General features: G+C 49.1%; 1 protein-coding gene across 3 annotated transcripts in view; it reads right to left on the minus strand.

Annotated features, from left to right (window-relative positions):
- IGSF21 (immunoglobin superfamily member 21) overlaps positions 1 to 18958 on the minus strand; it is a 281206-nt gene that overhangs the window by 49563 nt on the left and 212685 nt on the right. For all 3 annotated transcript variants that reach the window (XM_055260925.2, XM_063631748.1, XM_055260926.2), the window contains one exon: positions 7494 to 7612. In XM_055260925.2, coding sequence (XP_055116900.1) covers positions 7494 to 7612 — 119 coding nt within the window. The remainder of the gene's footprint in view (positions 1 to 7493; positions 7613 to 18958) is intronic.

Below are 18958 nucleotides of genomic sequence, written 5' to 3' on the forward strand. Positions count from 1 at the left end.
CTCATGCCTGTAATCCCAGCACTTTGGGAGGCCGAGGCGGGAGGATCACTTGAGGTCAGGAGTTCAAGACCAGCCTGGCCAACATGGAGAAACCTCGTCTCGACTAAAACTAGAAAAATTAGGCAGGCATTAGGTGGTGTATGTCTGTAATCCCAGCTACTTGGGAGGCTGAGGCAGGAGAATATCTTGATGCCTGGAGGCAGAGGCTGCAGTGAGCTGAGACTGTGCTACTGCACTCCAGCCTGGGGGACAGAGCAAGACTCTGTCTCAAAACAAAACAAAACAGAGCAAACAAACAAACAAACAAAAAAACACAAGGAAAAAAAGACAAACCAACCGGAAACGTCATGTAAAGTTCATTAACATCTGTTCTTTGGGGTGGAAGCTGTATTTCCTGGCTCCAGACTTGCAAAGCATATGGTGTGGTTTGTTGCCACTCTGGCCTCAGGTTCCAAAAGTCTACTTCATCTGCTAACCTCACTTGGAAGCTTCCAGAAGAGAGACAGCGATCCCAAGATAGAACATTTTATTAATATGTACCAATACTTTATGAGTCTTGGCTTCCTCATTGGTAAACTTCTAGAGGAGCAGAGAGGTTAACGTGCAGGATGGCTATATACCCCTGCCCTGCCACACACTGGCTGGGTGATGTAGGGAAGTGACGTTACCTCTCAATTTCTTCATCTGCTAAAGAGAAAGTGATAGTACTCACCTTGCAGAGCTTTTGTGAGTGTTCAGTGAGTTAGCACAAGAAGAGTTTAGCACAGCGCCTGCATATTAGTCAATGCGCAATGAAGGGTGACCCACGGGTTTGGGAGCAGAGAGTGTCAGCTTCAGAGTCAGACAGGGAATCTTGGTGTGCTACATCCTGACTAAGTTACTGCTGTGGGTTGAATTATGTCCCTGAAGATGATGTGTTGAAGTTCTGACCCACAGTCCGTATAAATGTAACCTTATTTGGAAATAGGGCCCTTGCAATTGTGCTAAAGGTAAGATGAGGTCACACTGGATTAGGGTGAGTCCTAATTCAATGACTGATGTCCTTATAAGGAGAAAATCTGTTGAGGTGGGTGCAGTGTCTCATGCCTGTAGCACTTTGGGAGGCCAAGGTGAGTGGATTGCTTGAACTCAGGCATTTGAGGCCACCCTGGGCAACAGAGCAAGACTGTCTCACACACACAAAAAATAAAAAATAAAAAGAGAAGAAGAAGAAGGAGGGGGAGGAGGAGAAGGAGGAGAAGGAGAAGAAGGAGGAGGAGGAGAAGAAGGAGGAGGAGAAGAAGAAGGAGAAGGAGAAAAAGGAGGGGGAGGAAGAGGAGAAGGAGAGGAAGGAGGAAGAGGAGAAGGAGAGGAAGGAGGAAGAGGAGAAGGAGAGGAAGGAGGAGGAGGAGAAGAAGAAGAAAGAAGAAGAAGGAGGAGGAGGAGGAGAAGAAGAAGAAGAAAAGAAGAAGAAGAAGAAGAAGAAGAAGAAGAAGAGAAGAAGAAGAAGGAGGAGGAGGAAGAGGAGGAGGAGAAGGAGGGAAAGGAGGAGGAAAGAAGAAAGAAGGAGAAGGAGAAGAAGCAGAAGCAGAAGCAGTAGCAGGAGCAGAAGCAGAAGCAAATCTGAACACAGGGACAGGAACACAGAGCCAGAGGGAGAAGGCCATATGATGAGAGAGGCAGAGATCGACGTGATGCATCTATAAGCCAGGGAACTCCAAGGATTGCTAGCAACACCAGAGGAAAGGGGAGGGACAAGGAAGGATTTTTCCCTTGCATGGGGAGCATGGCCCTACTGACACCTTGATTTCAGGCTTCTGGGACTAGCACTGTGAGACGATACATTGCTGTGGTTTTAAGCCACCCAGTTTGCAGTAATTTGCTATGGGCAGCCCCAGAAACTAGTTTCCTCCTCTGTACCATGAAGCTATTTCCCTTAGAGAATGTGAGTCCAGGGGAGCAAGGGCCTTGTCTTATTGTCAGTGTATCCACAGCACCTAGAATTGTGCTTGGCACCTGGGGAATGCTCAGTAAGTCACTGAATCACTGGCATGAATGAATGAAGTCCATATAGCTCACGTCTTTTGAATGTTACCTTCTCAGAGAGGCCACATTGACCTAGAACAGCCGCATCCCTGATGGGTTTTTCCTGACATTGCTTTACCACCCACTGACATCCGATTTGTCTCCCCATCTCTTCACTTGCTCATCTTCTGCCTCCCCTACTGCACGGTCTGTGAGGACCAGTTTTTTGTTTGTTTGGTTTTTTTTTTTTTTTTTGTCCTCCTTGTTCATTGCAAACTCCAGTGTACACAACAGTGCCTGCAATGTACTAGGTGCTCAATAAATATATGTTAAATGAATGAACATACAAATGAATAAATGCAAATTAGAATGCCCATGTACGTGGGCATCCAAGTCACCTTATAATATATTTGAACAAAAAAGACATTCTGATATGCTCTTTTACCAGAAAGGAAACTCAATACTAGACTGTCCATGTCAAAAGTAGACACTAATTGGGGTTTGGACCCAGGTCTGCTGGACTCCAAGTTCAGTGTTCCTTTCAGAGGGTTTGAGAAGTGGGGGAGGTGCTGGATAGTAGTGGATGAGAGAACCAAAAATGGGGATGGGGACAGGAATGGAGGCAAGGGCACAGACATTCTGTGTTCCTCCCAGACTCCTACATGTCCCTAAAGGCAAACAGCCCCAGCCATCCATCGGAATTCGTTGTTGTTGTTTGGTTTTATTGGTTTGGTTTTGTTTCATTTCTGGAGACAGGGTCTCACTGTTGCCCAGGCTAGAATGCAGTGGCGTGATCTCAGCTCACTGCAGCCTTTACCTCCCAGGCTCAAGTAATCCTCCTACCTCAGCCTCCTGAGTAGCTGGGACTACAGGCACGTACCACCACAGCCCAGTTAATGTTTTGTAGAAACGGGATTTCGCCATGTTGCCCAGGCTGGGCTAGAACTCCTGGGCTCAAGAGATCCACGCACCTCAGCCTCCTGAAGTACTGGGATTACAGATGTGAGCCGCCATGCTAGGACCATCGGAGTTTTTGAGCAACCTAGTTAGGCTCGGTCTCAAGGAAGTCCCCACTCTCTGCACTCTGTCCCCACTCCAGTGCTTGTTTGAGGTTTGTGTGACTCATGGCTTTTGGGTCAAGGGGAGGCAAATTTCCTTTGGGAGTTAAGGCTGTTGTATAAGTACCTGCTCTGGGCTCAGGCAGACCAGGTGGGACGCCCCGCTCCTACCCACCCTGCTCTGTCACTCACATGGATGTGCCCCTTAAACTCTCAGAGCCTCTGCTCCATCATCCGTAAAATGGGGATGACCAGGCCCACATCCAAGGGCTTTTGTGAGGGATTAACTGTAGGTTGAACACTGAGCTCAATGCTGGCATGCAGAGGGTGGCCTTGCTTTTCAGCTTTGGGTTGAAAGGGCCCCACTCAGTGGCAGAGAAACCCTGCCCCTTGGCATTCCAGAGGAGCCAGAAGTGCAGAGTCTTTTAACTTCGGTGAGGATGGGGGTGGGGTGCCTGGCTCTCACAACATTTAATTGATTGTAACAGCGCACCCTTAACACACTCCCTCCCCCCTAACCTGCACCCCCAGAAGAACCTTCAAAATCCTTCCATGACTGTGTATAATGCGTTCCTGGGGCCCAGCACACAACTTTCAAATTGGCTTACAATTTATCTGCAGCTCAGATAAAAACATTTTAATGACTGTGTGCAGCATACACCCTTGGTGTCACCCACGGGGCTCCCAAATGTCTTTCCCCACCACATAGTGGGATGTTATAGGCGTGAAATTACAGCTGCACTCGCGTTTTCATCTTCACCCGGAGGCCTCTGAAAATGGCCCCGTTAGAATGTGCTGGATGTGGATGTGTGGATGGCAGACCGGGGTGCTGGGCTTTCTGGCGGAACTGCTCTGTGCTTTGAGGCAGGTGGGCCCTGGGCCGTCCCCAGCTCCTCAGCTCTCCTTCTCCCCACTGTTCTGGGAGCTTCCCATTGACCTCCAAATTGGGGAGGGTCTGTCTTGCCCCAGTTTGGCTGCAGCAGCCCTTAGGGTCCCATGTGGCACAAAAGAGAACCCAGCGTTCGGTGACCTCCGCTCCCTTGAAGGGAGGGTCTTTGTGTGTGAACACAATGCCACAGATGAGCTGAAGCAATGAGTCAGTTTTAATTTTTGAAAGCTGCCCTGAAACACTTGAAGGAGACCTTCACAGAGATTGGTCTAATTGTGCCTGGTTCGTAACTGACCCTACTACTATTTGTCATAAGAGATACTATTTATTGATCATCCAGAATGTGCCAAGCCTCAGGCCCAGAACGTTCTGTTCTATAATTATCTCACTTAACCCTCCAACCTCGGCCAAGTCCCATGCCCCTCTGAGCCAGGTCTGTGCAATGGGCTCACTGTGGCGCCTGCCTCCCAGGCCCATGTGGTCGATGGGTTACAGGAGATGCTGTATGAGAAACACTCAGCCACGCCGCCTCCCCCGGCCCTCCGCTCACCATTCAGGACCTTGGTGAGCTACAGAAGCCACGCTGCTCTGGCATAGAGATAACCCCCACCCTATAAGGCCTGGAGCAAATTTCTTCCCTTCCCTGGGTCTCAGTCTCTTCATCTGTGAGTTAGGGATAATAGTAATCCCCCACGCTCTGATCTGCAGTGAGGACTGGGTGATGTCCTCCATGTGAAAGCCCCTCTGAAATTGCTCAGATCGGGCAAGTGTGGGGCACTGCTGTCATTATGACAGTTGGGATATATCCTGGCTCCTTCCATAGGTGCATGGTGCCAGGACTCGCAGACCTTTGGGGAAGAAGCCCAGAGGAGGTGAATAAGGAGAGACCCCTGTCCCTGCCACTCCCAGAGACACTCTCTGGCTTCCAGGCAGCCGCGGTGCATGAAGCTATGTTCCTAGAGCAGTCATTCCTCAGACTAGTGCAGGGCTCTTTGGAGCTGTGAATGGGGGGCTTCTCTTTGCTGGGGCCAAAACCAGGGGCAAGAGGGAGGCAGCCACAGCTGTGCCCAGGAGTAGGCACACCAGAAACAGTGATAATAAAAACAACAGCGTCCAAGTAACTGAGCTCTTCAGTGATATTCTTGACGGGGTAGGTGTTCTGCAAACTTTATCTACTTTAAGCCTCACGGCCACCCTGGGAGGGAAGCATCCTTATCCCTATTTTACAGATGGGGAAATTGAGGCCCACACGAGCACACTCCCTTGCTCAGCAGAGACCATCAGGCCAGTTGTGCAACCTGAGTGAGTCCCACGAAATCGCTCTGTACCTCAGTTTCCTCACCTAGTGGATGGAGTAAGGGACTCACAAGTGTCAGAGCTGGGAGGGAGTGTAGGATTATCTGGTCAACCCTCTGATGATACATGATATGGTTTGGCTGTGTCCCAACTCAAATCTCATCTTATACTGTAGCTCCCACAATTCTCATGTGTTGTAGGAGGGACCCAGTGGGAGGAAACTGAATCGTAGGGGTCGGTCTTTCCTGTGCTATTTCTCATGATAGTGAATAAGTCTCTCAAGATCTGATGGTTTTATAAAGGGGAGTTTCCCTGCACAAGTTCTCTTCTCTTGTCTGCCACCATGTGAGATGTGCCTTTCACCTTCCACCATGATTGTGAGGCCTCCCCAGCCATGTGGAACTGTGAGTCCATTAAACCTCTTTCTTTTGCAAATTGCCCAGTCTTGGGTATGTCTTTATCAGCAATGTGAAAATGGACTAATACAGTACAGATGGGGGAAATTGAGGCCACAGAAGGAGAATAACCTGCTCAGGGTTCTTTGGCAAAGTAATGGGAAGTGTGGGCCTCATGGAGGGATGGTTTTTGAGGACTCTGGCCTTGCTTGAAGGCACCTTAGATTGAGGCCTTAGCGCAGTGTCTTCACTGCCTCCAGCAATGTGACAGAGCTGGCCCTGGAGTCAAGATGCCTGAGTCCCGGCCCAACACTGAGCTGCCTGATAACATAGGAGGATTTTGTGATCTTGGCTGTGTGACTTTAGGCAAGTTGCTTGCTTTCTCTGTGATCCATTTCTGCATCTGCAAAATGGAGTTAATGCTAGTATGTACTCTCGGGTTGGTTGTGAGGCATAATGACATAACACATGTAAAGTACTCAGCTCAATAGCCGCAGAGGGGCCTTCCCTGAGTCCCCTCCCTATGGTAGCAGCCACCCACCTGCAGTCACTCTTTATCCCTTTACTCTGCTTTATTTCCTTCTAGCATGTTGCAGGCTGTTTTTGATTCATCTATGCATGTGTTTTATGCTTGTCTCCTGCAAAATCTCTACAGATAAGCATTTGTCCTATAAAAATTTTGGGTGCATTCCCTGCCACCTCATAGGTAGGTGCTCAATACATTGTGATGCATAAATGATTGATTAAGTACACGTCTCTCATCAGACTGGGAGTTCCTTGATGGTGCAAACTGAGTACTGTCCCTCCTAGGTTCCCTGGTGTGGCCAACCCAGGGCCAGGCACCCAAACGCTGCTAGCTCCTCTATCAGAGGAGCTGAGTGGTGCGTGAGTAACTGCGAGAGAGGGGCTTTTCCTAGCAATGCCACCTCCTGCATCGTGGCTCCATTGGAAAGCCAGAACTACCACGGGCTGTGCTGCAGGAATCGATGTTCCCTCTGGAGGTCTGGCCTTTGGAGGTTTTCAATTTCCCCAGAAGCAGCGGCTTTCAGCGAGGCCTTTATGCTTTCATTGATTGCCTGTGTACTGCAAGCTTTGTTTCCCTGATAAATATTACTGGATAAGAAAACCGGAGAACACAGAGTCTGGAGTCAAGGCCAAGTCCCCAGCATCCTTGCAATAGAGCCACAATCCAAAGGTGTGTATCTGACAGTAAATTAGAACCAGTGGGGGCTTCTGAGAATGTGCAGAGCAGCATTCTTGTCTTACTCATGGGGAAACTGAGTCTGGGATGGGGATAGACTTACCTAAGGACCCAGCCAGCCAGAGATAGACACCAGTATTATTACCTCCATTTTACAGGTGCATAAATGGAGGCATGGGGAGAGGGTGAGAACCCAAGAGCTCTGAATCCCAGCCCTGAGCACTTTCTAATTTATCTCCAGATCCTATGCCATCTCCATTAAGGCCTCAGGAGGTGCAGGGGGATCTTTTGGCTGAGGGGCAGAATGGTTCCCTCTGCAGCAGGTGTGCATCTCGGCTGAGGTGCTATCTTTCACTCCCTGGGGAGGGTCCTGTTGGGGTACCTGTGCTGGGAGAAGGGGACCTCCTGAGGGGAGGCCCATGGGGGGCAAGACTTCACAGGTCACACCTTGGCTCAGCCTGGTCTGGTTGCCCCTCCACGACAAGGGCAGGAAAGGGAAGACACCAGCACAACAGAACTTCTGGTGGATGGTCCCTAGGATGGCTGCTCTGTGCACGCACGTGTGCCTGTGTGCACACATTCACACACACACACTCAAACACACTCGTCATCCTCACTGCGATGCCAGGGGCCAGTGGCCCTGCACTCACCCATGACATTGAGGAAGATGTTGCCCGATGCCAGGACCACCTTCTCCCTGGTGGCGCGGTCGTAGATGCCCACATGGCACTCATAGGGACCATTGTCTGAGATCCGGACCTCGGGCAGCCTGGGGAAGGCAGAAGACAGGGTGAGGGCCCATCATCGTGGGGCTGGGTGAGGCAGCGCTCAAGGAAACTCATCGTGATGCCCACAGGTGCAGCCTCCACTAACAAACACATGCCTGCGTGCTGGGCTGGGAGGAGGGGAGCATTTATGGAACACTGACCGTATGCAGACACTGTGCTCGGCATCTCAGATAGTGAAGGTGTGGACTGTGTTCAGCCAGAGCCCAATTTGTGCTCAGTGGGTCCTGGAGCAGTTATTTAGCCTGTCAGCTTCCATGAGCCTGGGATGGTGCCCACTTTCAGGGAGCCGTGAGGATGGCATAGGTGAAGAGGTGTGGGCATTTAGTGTGTCACTGCATGCAGTATGGGCCCAAAACTGTCACTGGAGGCATCGGCTCCCTCTTTCCTCGTGACGGCCTCCACGTAGGGTCCATATTCCCATTTCATAAACAAGGAAACTGAGGCTCGGGACAGAACTCAATTGCTAATAAGAACCAGTATGGAAATTTGAGTTTCTCTCTCCACACCCCCATGCTGCCACTTCATGCCCAGTCCTGAGATCACAGAAGAGAAAGACAATAAAATTCAGGTCCCCAAGGAGCCCCCATCCCAGTGGACAAGGAGGTAGAGAAGCTGATCTGGGTTCCACACTCACATGGAAAAGCGTGAGCTTATCTGAGCTCAGATTGGGGAGCAGCCACTTCCACCTCTGAGGTGGTCGGGAGGGTGTCTCAGAGGAGGTGATCCCTGAGGATGGGAGAGACTCCCTCAAACCTGCTTTCAGACTTTTCTCCTGAAAGTCCAGAGAGTAAATATTTTAGGCTTTCTTGCCCTTTACAATTGCAGTTCAATCCTATCCTTGCAGCACAAAAGCAGCTACAATCGGTGCATAAACAAATTGGTGCAAATGTGCTCCAATAAAACTTTACTTATGATCATTTAAATTTGAATTTCATATAATTTTCATTTGCCATACAATATCCTTCTTCTGTTTTATTTCTCCAACCATTTCAAAGTAGAAAAAGCATTCTCAGTTCACAAGTTGTGAAAAAATAGGCGACGGGCTAGATTTGGCCTGCAAGCTGTAGTTGGATGGCTCATGTTCTAGATCTTTCTATAGCATCTACAGGGTCAGACCATGTGAAAATGAGTTGGTATGTTGTTCTGTCTCCCCATGGAAAATGCAAGCAGGGAGGCTCTTTCCTCCCTTCTATATTGAAAAGAGCCTTGACATGGAGTCAAAGAGAACCAGGTTCCAATTCTGCTCCTACTGTTTGTAAATCAGGGGACCTTGGGTAAGTCAGTCCATCTCTCCTGGAGACTCCATTTTCTTTCCTAAACAGTGCTACTTTCTTTCCTAAACAGTGCTACTTCCTGTGACTGCAGTGAAGATTAAATGCAATGATGTCACTGAAGGACTTCTGTAAGCAGGAACGTTGCATCCAAATGGACAGAGGGGCCATTCTGTGTTGTTCCTGGGTCCTGTGAAGCTCTGTGGGGAGAGGGAATTCCTGGCAAGTGGAATCTGGACACTTGGATGGGAAGGAGCCTTGGCCTGGAGTTGCAGAGGCTGTGTCATTGCTGCATTGGCGAAATATGTCTGTCTTCATGCAAGTTCCAGCCTATTCTGGCTACAACTTAGAGGGACTGGGGTTCTGTTTAAGTCTTAGAAGTTCTCAAGTCATAGCAGAAAACTATGGGAAGGGATCCATACTCATGGACCTACCCCACTAACCTGCCTGACAAGGACCCCACTGGGGACAGGAAAGAGCAGCTGTTGGTTGGCGCTCAGGCTCTTGGGCGTGTGACCCATCTGCCCCCCCTGAAAAGGGAGGTTCTTTCAATCCAGTTCTTCATCCTCCCTTCCGCCTCCTGGACACACTTCCCACTTTGCTCTCCCACCTGCTTCTGCAGAGCAATGTAACCTCAGCTTCGCTCTTTTCTTCTCTCCTTTTAGCTACCTGCTCCATCTTTGTCTTCTGGCTCCTTTTCCCCTGCGACTCACTGTCCCCCCACACCTGGGCTGCCAGCCTCTTTTTCCATCACTGTCGTCTTACTGAGCTGAGCCAGCCCATCCCTCCTACCACCCAGCACACATTAGCATAAACAAACACCTTCATTTACATAGAACACACAGAGGTTGACATCTGGTCTACCGACTGTCACGGAAGGACTTAAAGAATGGGAAGCTTTTCATCAGGGGGGACTTTGTTGAGAAGACGCTGTCCCCCTCCACTCCCTCATCTCAGAAGAAAGAGCACAGTGACATGGGAACAGCAGGGGACCAGTCTCCCCTCTGGGAATGATTTTCTTTGTTTGTAACTCAGCTAGACTGAAAAAATAGCCTCTCTACCGGGCACCATTACTGAGTGACATATTTTAGATTAAAAAAAAAAGGAGACTCAAAGAGAGATGGCATGACTTACCCAAGGCCCCATGGCTTACAAACAGTAGGAGCAGAATTTGCACTTGGTGACACTCATAGGTGTTGGTTATAGAGACAACCTGCTTAAATGACTTTTGTAGGTGACAGGAGTGCAGGTGGCAGTTTCAGGTGACAGCTCTGTAAAGAAACAGGCTCGGGAGACATATGTAGCTGGCAGCTCTCCAGGTGAGGTAATAAGATAATAATAACATGGTTGACACCCAGGCAGATACGTGCAGGTAACCGCCACCTAGGTGATGGCTGTAGAAGATGTGTTTATAGGATAGTGACACAGGTGTCATGTTTAGGCAACTGCTACCCTGATGACATGCTCAGGTGATAGTAACGTAAGCAATATGCTTATGACACCTCACAGGTGGTAGAGAAGACAGCTCGGGGTACACCTGGATTGCTGCTGTATGAAAAAGGCAGCTTCTCACTGAGGACTATGTGTACAGCCCCAGATGCTCCTTCTACCATCGACTGAAGGAGCAAGCCCAGGTTCCCTAGTTCCTGGAATGTCCAGACCCATCCTCCACCATTAGCCCAAGGCACACTCTCGGGCACCCTCCTTGGCATCTCCCATTTCCACACCCTCCAAATACAGACAGTGACCAAGTCTTGGGTGTTCTACTCCTAATAGATCCTGAACCATCCACTTCCCTCCGTCTCCACAGTCAGCATCTCTTCTCACCTGGAATATGGAGGCAGAGGTTTACTGGGCTTTCTGTCCCTGGCAATCTCCCTCCTGATCCATTCTCCAGGTAGAATCCAGATCTTTTCAAACGTAAATGAGATGAATGCTACTCCTCTACCTAAGTCCCATCAAAGGCTCTCTCTGCTTTTATGACAAAGACACTATACGAAAAACATACTTGCACACACATGTTTATAGCAGCACAATTTGCAATTGCAAAAATATGGAATCAGCTCAAATGTCCATTAATCAATGAGTGGATTAAAAAAACTGTGGTATATATCTATACCGTGGAATACTATTCAGCCATAAAAAGGAACAAAATAATGGCATTCACAGCAACCTGGATGGAATTGGAGACCCCTGTTCTAAGGGAAGTAACTCAAGAATGGAAAACCAAACATTGTATGTTCTCACTCATAAGTGGGAGCTAAGCTAGGAGGATGCAAAGGCATAAGAATGATACAATAAACTTTGGGAATTTGGGGGAAAAGGTGGGAGGGGGTGAGAGATAAAAGACTACAAATTGGGACAGGGCATACTGCTCAGGTGATGGGCGCACCCAAATCTCACAAATCACCACTAAAGAACTTACGTAACCAAACACCACCTGTTCCCCAATAACCTATGGAAATACAATAAAATAAAATGGAGAATATAAAAATCTCCCAAATAGAAATAAAACTGTAAAATTTAAAATATGAGACAGCAATATCAATTTGATAAAAATATTTTAAAAGGTAGTAACATGTGGCAAAACCTATTAAATGCAGAACACCAAAATTGAACCCTAATGTGAACTATGGATTTCGGGCGATAACGATGTATCCATGTAGGTTAATTGATGGTAACAAATGTGTCACTGAAGTGTAGGAAGTCAATGGTGGCAGAGGTTGTACATGTGTGGGACAGGGGCAGGTGGGAACTTTCTGTACTTTCTGCTCAGTTTTGCTGTGAACCTAAAGCTGCTCTAAAAAATAAAGTCTATCAATAAAAAAGGGCAAACAGAGAGATAAGAATCGTCATCTTGGCCAACAGGGCCCAGCAAACTTTGTTCCTTCTACATCTCTAGCCATGTCTTCCACCTTCCCTTATCCCATGCCCCTGCCCCTTCCTCCAGCCATGTCTTCCACCTTCCCTTCTCTCTCGCCCCTGCCTCTTCCTCCAGCTACAGTGGCATTCTTTCTATTCCTCCCATGAGCCAAGTTATTTTCTAAAAAAATAAAATTTGTATTTTGGATAAGTTTAGAATCACAGAAGATTTGCAAATAAAACAGAGATCGCTGTATACCCCTCACCTGGTTTCCCCTGTGACCATCTGACATGGCCAGGATCCCCCCACTTCCAGCCAAGGCAGATTCTAGTTCTCACTGGCAGACCCAACAGCTGCCAGGTCACAGCTTTGATTTCGACCAATCCACCTCTTCTCAGCACCTCATCTAAAATTTTGTCTTTTCTGTTTTCTTTCTAAAGTGGATTAAGTGGCCCAGAGACTCCCTTTCCCCAGAATTGAGTGGCATTGATCTGCATGATGAATAGAAGGCTTTCCACAGATAGCAGGGACCCGAGGGGAGTGAGGGTGAGGAGGCCTGCTCTCATTAGCAATGGGCTGTGATCAATAAACTATTAATAACTGCAAAGGTTTCTGGAGAGATCAGTGTAATGCAGTTTAGCGGCTGGAGTTTACCAACACCAACAGCGTCTCTGAAGGGCGAGTAACTGTGTTTTTGAAAAGCCAGGCACAGCAAGAGCGGATGCTGCATGCCCCCTGATCTGCATGCCTTCACTAGGTAAGGCCATGCAAGCGCTGGGCACTGCAGCTTCTGCTGAATCTGGGGCCAGGGCTGTGGGCTATCCACATTCAACAGAAGTATGCCATGCCCTAAGCTGAGGCTTGGATTGGGAGTGGGTACAGGGATACTGGAGGTTTTGGTCCCTGCCTCCATGTTTTTGCCTATAATGTTAAGCTCTATAGGCTCTACATTCAGATGCCACCTCCACCAGGCAGGCTACCCCGACTGCCCAGCCCTCCAAAGACATAATTCATCTCCACCTCTCCAGGGCTGCATCTGTCTCTGGGAGCACATACCTGTCCATGTCATGCTGCAGTATAAGTTGTTTCTTTTCCCTCCCAGGCAAGGAGGGAAGCCCGGTCACTTGGTAGCTGCTCAAGGAGTATCACCTGTGTGAATGAGGTTAGTGGAAACAGCCGGCACCGGGAGTCAAGGCTCGAGTCCTGGCTCTGCACCTGACTAGCATGTGATGTTGGATGAGGTCCTTTGGCTTCTTTGAGCTCCGGTTTCTCCATCTGATACATGGGTGCTATGACACCTGCCTCGTGGGATTACAGCATCTGGGGAGGTGCCAATATGTATAAAGATTTACAGTAGGAGGCACTGCACTGAGCATTTTACCCTCTCTAACTGAATCTTTGCTACACAGAGTGAGTAGGTGGCGTGATTTGAATTCAAGCCAGATGGAGGCTGGAGCCCATGAATGCTCTCCCCCACTGCCCCCAGATCTTCCTTTATCAGCAAATTGATTTGAGCTCTCTGGTCTCTGAATTTGCCTCCATCACTCTTGAGCGTGTTTCCATTCTGAGGCTTGCCACCTCTCTAGGTAATGAGAGCCATATGTTTCCTCCCTGCTGGGAGAAACAGGATGGCCTTTTATTTTCCTAAATTTCGTGCTCCAAGCTTCTGGCGGGCCCCTTAATTCTGATGACTGAGGTTTGCTGAGCAAGTCCTGTGCACCTTCTCCACGCCCCACACAAGTTTACAGCCTCTGCTTAGCTTCGCTTTCCTGGTTTTGCCTTTCCACTGGGAAGAATCCTAGATTTTCATAGAATGGAGACACTGGAGGGGAGGGTGGAGCTGTGAGGACACAGGAAATGAGTTTGATTTGCTTTTCCTGTGCTGTTGAAGAACCAAGTGATCCAGTATTTGACTTTTGCTGAGAACTGAAGCCTGAATGAATGAACACGTACCAGTGCACTTACAACAGGGCCTGGCATGCTGGGAGTGCTTGTCATATTCTTCTCCTTACACTGTTAATTGATGAAAATTTTAAAACAAATTGTTAAGCACCCACCATGTACCACGCACTGCTTGTGGTGTTGAGTATATATCACGGAACAAGACAGACAAAACGATACAGAAGGTCCCCGACTCACAATGGTCCAACTTATGATTTTTTGACTTTACGACAGCGTGAAAGCCATACGCACTCAGTAGAAACCAGACTTTGAGTAGCCATACGACCATTCCATTGTTCAATTTCAGTATGGTATTTAATACATTCCATGAGATACTCAACTCTTTATTATAAAATGGACTTTGTGTTGGATTATTTTGCCCGAGTGTAGGCTAATGAAAGTGTTTTCAGCACATTTAAGCTAGGTTAGGTGCTAAGCCATGATGTTCTGTAGATCAGATGTTTTAAGTGCACTTTCGACCTAAGATATTTTGAACTTATGATGGACTTATTGGGACGTAATCCCATCATAAGTCCAGGAACATCTGTACGTTTAAATGACCACACTATAAAGACACATTTTCTCTGGAATCTGCCTCCTGTCTACATCTGTCTCCTTCTTAGAGGGAGGAGGCTGGACGTTAATTAACCTGTCCCAGGATCAAGGTCATTAAAACAAACATCAATGTCACCCTGTCGAGTCTTAGGGGATTTGCAATGTGTTAGGTGAGTTTATCCTGATGCTAAATGTCTCCTGGGATCCTTGCCTTTGTTTGTTTCAATTTTATTAATTGCTTTATTGGGATATAATTGACAACAATAAATTGTACCTACTCAGCATTTCCATATTTGATAAGTTTTGATGTATTGAAACCATTGCCACAATCAAGATAATGAACATACTCATCTCTCCCAAAAGGCTCCTTGTGCCCTTTTATAATCCATGCCCCTCATCCTCAGGCAGCCATTGATCCTCTTTCTGTCACTATAAATCATGATTCCTAGGATTTTATATAAATGGAATCACAAAGTGTGTACTATGTTTTGCTTGGTTTCTTCCACTCCTCGTCATTATTTTGAGATTCATTCATGTTGTTGCCTTTACCAATTGTTGCTTCCCTTTCCCCACTGAACAGCATCGCATTTCGTGGCTACACACCATTTACTTACCCATCCTTCTGTTGATGGACACCTGGATGGCCCTCTCTTCATTAAAACAGAGTCTCAAAGGCCTGGCAGCTCCCTGGATCATCTCTGTTAGCCCAGGGAGAGGTGCTGTGTGTGCAAATGAGGACGTGGCACGGCTGGTCCTATATTTAACTTTATAAGACACTGCCCAAATGTCTTCTAAAGTGACTGCATGACGGCTTCTTGGTTTTTCATGAGTTTTTGTCTTTTTGCCCACACTGCTCAGTGCCTTCTTCTAGAAGCAGCTCACTCCATGCTGCCCCTCGTGCCCCTCCCTGCCAACCTATTCCTACTTTTTAAGTGTTGCTGTCAATTTGCAGTGAGCTTCAAATAACAAGTCCTGTTGGAATTGTGTGTGCAACGTGGATCAAAAGGCTTGGAGAGGAAGAATGGGGAGCTACGGGATTTCTCTATGAGAAAAGGGTGCATGACATTTGCCTGGGTGCCCCGACCCTTTTTTCTTTTAATCTTCTCCCAGATTAGAGGATGTTGTGGCACAGGTGGCTCATCGATGTTTCCTCGCCTCCACCCCACTGTCTTGCTTGGCCCAGAACCTCTCTATTTTTGTCTTCATTCTTGCCACCGTCTCCCTGCCTGAGGCCGCCACCCTGCTGTCAGAGTGACCTTATGACAGCGAAGATCTGGCCTGTCCCTTCCCAACATAAACCCTTCCTGCAGCTTCCATCGACTAGAGGAGCAAGCCCAAATTCAGTCTGACAGCAAACTCAGATGTGGCCCAGACCCAGAAAGGAGGAAGGGTGGGACAGATGGAGGGAGGAATGTGGTATGTGGTTTTGCATCCTTGCCAAAATTCAGCAACTGAAGGAGAAGACTCTTCAGGACCAAACTTTCATAATCTACCCGATTTAAAAAGCATTTTGTAATTCAAACGTCTTCATTTATATACACAGTATCTCATTCTGGGCTAACAGAGAAGATTCAGGTAGTGATGGGTCCTTTGAGGCTGTGCTTTAATGAAGAGATGAGAGAGGCTTTTCATTTGTATAACCATTGTTTGCATGGAAACCAGGCTTCTAAAGGGCTGGGGAGGAGCCACGCATCCCTGATGGGCTGCTTCTTCCCTGAGGCCTGGGCCTTGTTTCTCACTCCCTTCAACACTTGCTCATTCTCCAAGTTCAGGGTCATGCCCTGTGATACAGGGGCAACATTTGCAGAATGCTTGCTCCACCTGGACAGAGCCATGAGGCAGAGCTAATAAAACTGGCAATAAAGTGTCTGGCCGCTCTGGGTACTAGAGGGATGTTTGCTAATAAGACACATGGAAAAGGTTTGCCACTCCCTGGAAAAAAAAAAAGGGGGGGGACATGGGCGAGGAAGAGGTCTCTGCCCTTCTCCCCACCTCCTCACGCCTGTGTAATTTGCAGAACTGGCTGGGAGCTGTGGGCGGCTCAGGTCAGTTAGCTTGGCCTAGTGGCCCAGGTGTGCACCTGCTCAGCCAGCCCTGGCTGCTGCCTATCCCCGGCTGCCCTCACGGCGTCTTGCTTTTCCTTCACAGTCCCTAGGTGAAAGCACAAACCTCCCAGGACTGGGGAATAGATTAGCTACTGGGGGTAGCATTTGTGGTAGCTGGCAGACCTGGGAAAACAGATGGAGACAGGCAGGAAAGGGCCTCCCTAGACCTTGTGGTGGGGTGGGGTCCCCTACAGGAGTCCCCAGGGGGGTTCTGGGATGTACAAGAATCCCCTGAGGGTTTGGTTCCCATGCAGATTCTGGTGAGCCTACAGTTGGAGTCTCAATGAATCAAAAATAGCTGATGTTCTTTTCACCAAACAATGCTGGGGAGTTGAGGTCTAATTTTTCCCTCAGCCACATAGGAAAGAGGCATGGCAGAATCGTTCCGGGGCCCTGAGAATTTCTAACCAGCCCCCAGGTACTGCTGCTGCTGGTCAGAGAAGCCCGCTCAAAGACTCAGGGCCGCAGTCCCTCTCCCTCCCCCTCAGTCCATCCATCTGTTTACCCTTGCCCTGCCCCACCACAGACACACTGGGTGGTCTCCTTCCATTGGCTTCACCAAACCCCAAATACCAGAGCCTAGTGCTTGGATGTTTTTGACACATGGCAGCTGCCTAATGAATATCATTGAATGGACATTCCTTGAGGACAGGGGTTCTTTCAAACACCAGGGGCTGCCAGAAAGCTGCCCACACACATACATGGCCCCTGCACTAACCGCATGCTGAGCCTTGCTCTGCTCTCCCAGCCCCTGCTCTGTACCTGCTTCCTGTCCTCCAGCTTCTGAAAGAGACGGCGATGCACGCTCTGTCTTTCCCTGTCTGGTGGAGGTGGGTCTACACTCGAGCTCAGCCCAGAAAGTGGGACCCAGACTCCAGACCTAGCTCAAGAGCAAGTTGTCTAAGGACCCCTTAACAATGGTGTCCATACATTCCTGGGGACCTGCCTGTGAAGGCGAAGTTTCAGCTCCAAGGATACCGAAGACGGAATAACCCGAAATCCAGAAATGACCGCCTCCCCTCCTTTTGGCCAAGCCCTGGGTTTTCTCCTCCATCAGGCCCTTTCCAGGGACACAGTAGGGACACACTTCCTCTGGGAGGTGTGGGGCCATTGGACAGCACCAAGCAGAAAAGCAGGGGGACACAGGAGACCCTCCCTTGAGCTAAGGGACCTGTCTTGTGAGCATAGAATGTACATAGAGAAGCTCCGTTCCTTTAATAGCTCTCCCAGAAGAGTCTGGTCTTAGCCAGGGTGATCAGCTAGTCCTGGTTTGTCCAGTCAAGAAAACTAAAGACAGAGAGGTGACTTATGCAAGGCCAGGCAGCAATCAGCAGCAGATCTGGGAAGGAGAGGCCGGGCCACCTGGACCAGGTGATCCGTCAAAGGTTCTAGGAAATGGGGGCTCATGACCGCCCCCTGCAGGCGTTTGGAGGCTTGGCGATCCAGCGATCTTGTTACAAAGCCTATGCATCCATCCAGAGGCGGATGTGGAGTAGGTGCACAGTGACCGGCAGCTGTGGCTGCTGTGAGCCAGAAGTCTCAATGAGTCAAGGTATCTCAATGAACCAGAAATACATGGTGCTCTTTTCACCACACAACGCAGGAGAATTTGGGTCCAACTTCTCCCCCAGCCAAATAGGGAAAAGACATGGCAGAATCATTCCATGGGGCTGGGAGCCCACTGCCTGGGATCTCCTGCCACCTTCCAGCCATTCCTCTGGCTGGGGAGCCAGTCAGGAGCCTGGCCATTCTTAATGTGGTGGGCTTCCCTGAGAACACTCAGCACAGATGGGAGGCCTCCCAGGTTGTATAGCCTGGGAGTGGGAGGGGGGAGTGGGACCGGGGGGAGAGACAGGGATGGGGCAGTGCTGGGCAGGGGGCCTGGAACCTCCGGAAAAGCCCCACTACCTAAGAGCTGAGCCTCTCGACACTGGGAATTTTATGACCTTCCTGCTTGTGTGTTTTCGCCCTCTCCAAGGCTGCCTGAACTCTTTTTCTTCAGGGCCTTTAAAAAGCCATTAGTATGATTTTCGCCCCTCTCCCAACCTGAAAATGGTTTCTGTCATACAGTTGCTCATTGGGTACAAAATATCTGTGGCATCCATTGGAATGTAGGGCTGGCTAGGAGGGGTACCAAAGAAAGAAGGCACAGAGGGGAGAAGTTCCAGAATACTCCAGCCAATGCGCTTTCTGCCCTGCCCCCAGCTCCCTCACCCCCTCCAGGGAGCCTGGGACCCGTCTCAGGCTCCACCCCTGCCATAGACTTCTCTTAAATTGGCCTGATCATTGGCGGCCCAGCTGCCCTAGCTCCTTGGCCATTTCCTCCTGCTGACCTTGAAGGGTGAGAACGAGGGGACAATTCTTGACTCACACTGGGCCATGTTTGAGCCACATCTTTCTCGGTTCTGTCTTCACACTGCAAGGGGACTTTTGGTGCTGGACGGGTGGGGCTCACCACACTCCACTCTGCCTCCCAGGACTGTGTGACCTCAGGCTCTCAGCTTCAGCTTCTGCACCTCAAGCCCTCTGTCCTGAGGCCCTGGGTGGTGAAGCTGGGACAGGACAAGGTCACCATGGAAAGCTCCCTTACTC

This window comes from Symphalangus syndactylus, chromosome 22 (genome assembly GCF_028878055.3).
Source record: "Symphalangus syndactylus isolate Jambi chromosome 22, NHGRI_mSymSyn1-v2.1_pri, whole genome shotgun sequence".
Lineage (NCBI taxonomy): Eukaryota > Metazoa > Chordata > Mammalia > Primates > Hylobatidae > Symphalangus > Symphalangus syndactylus.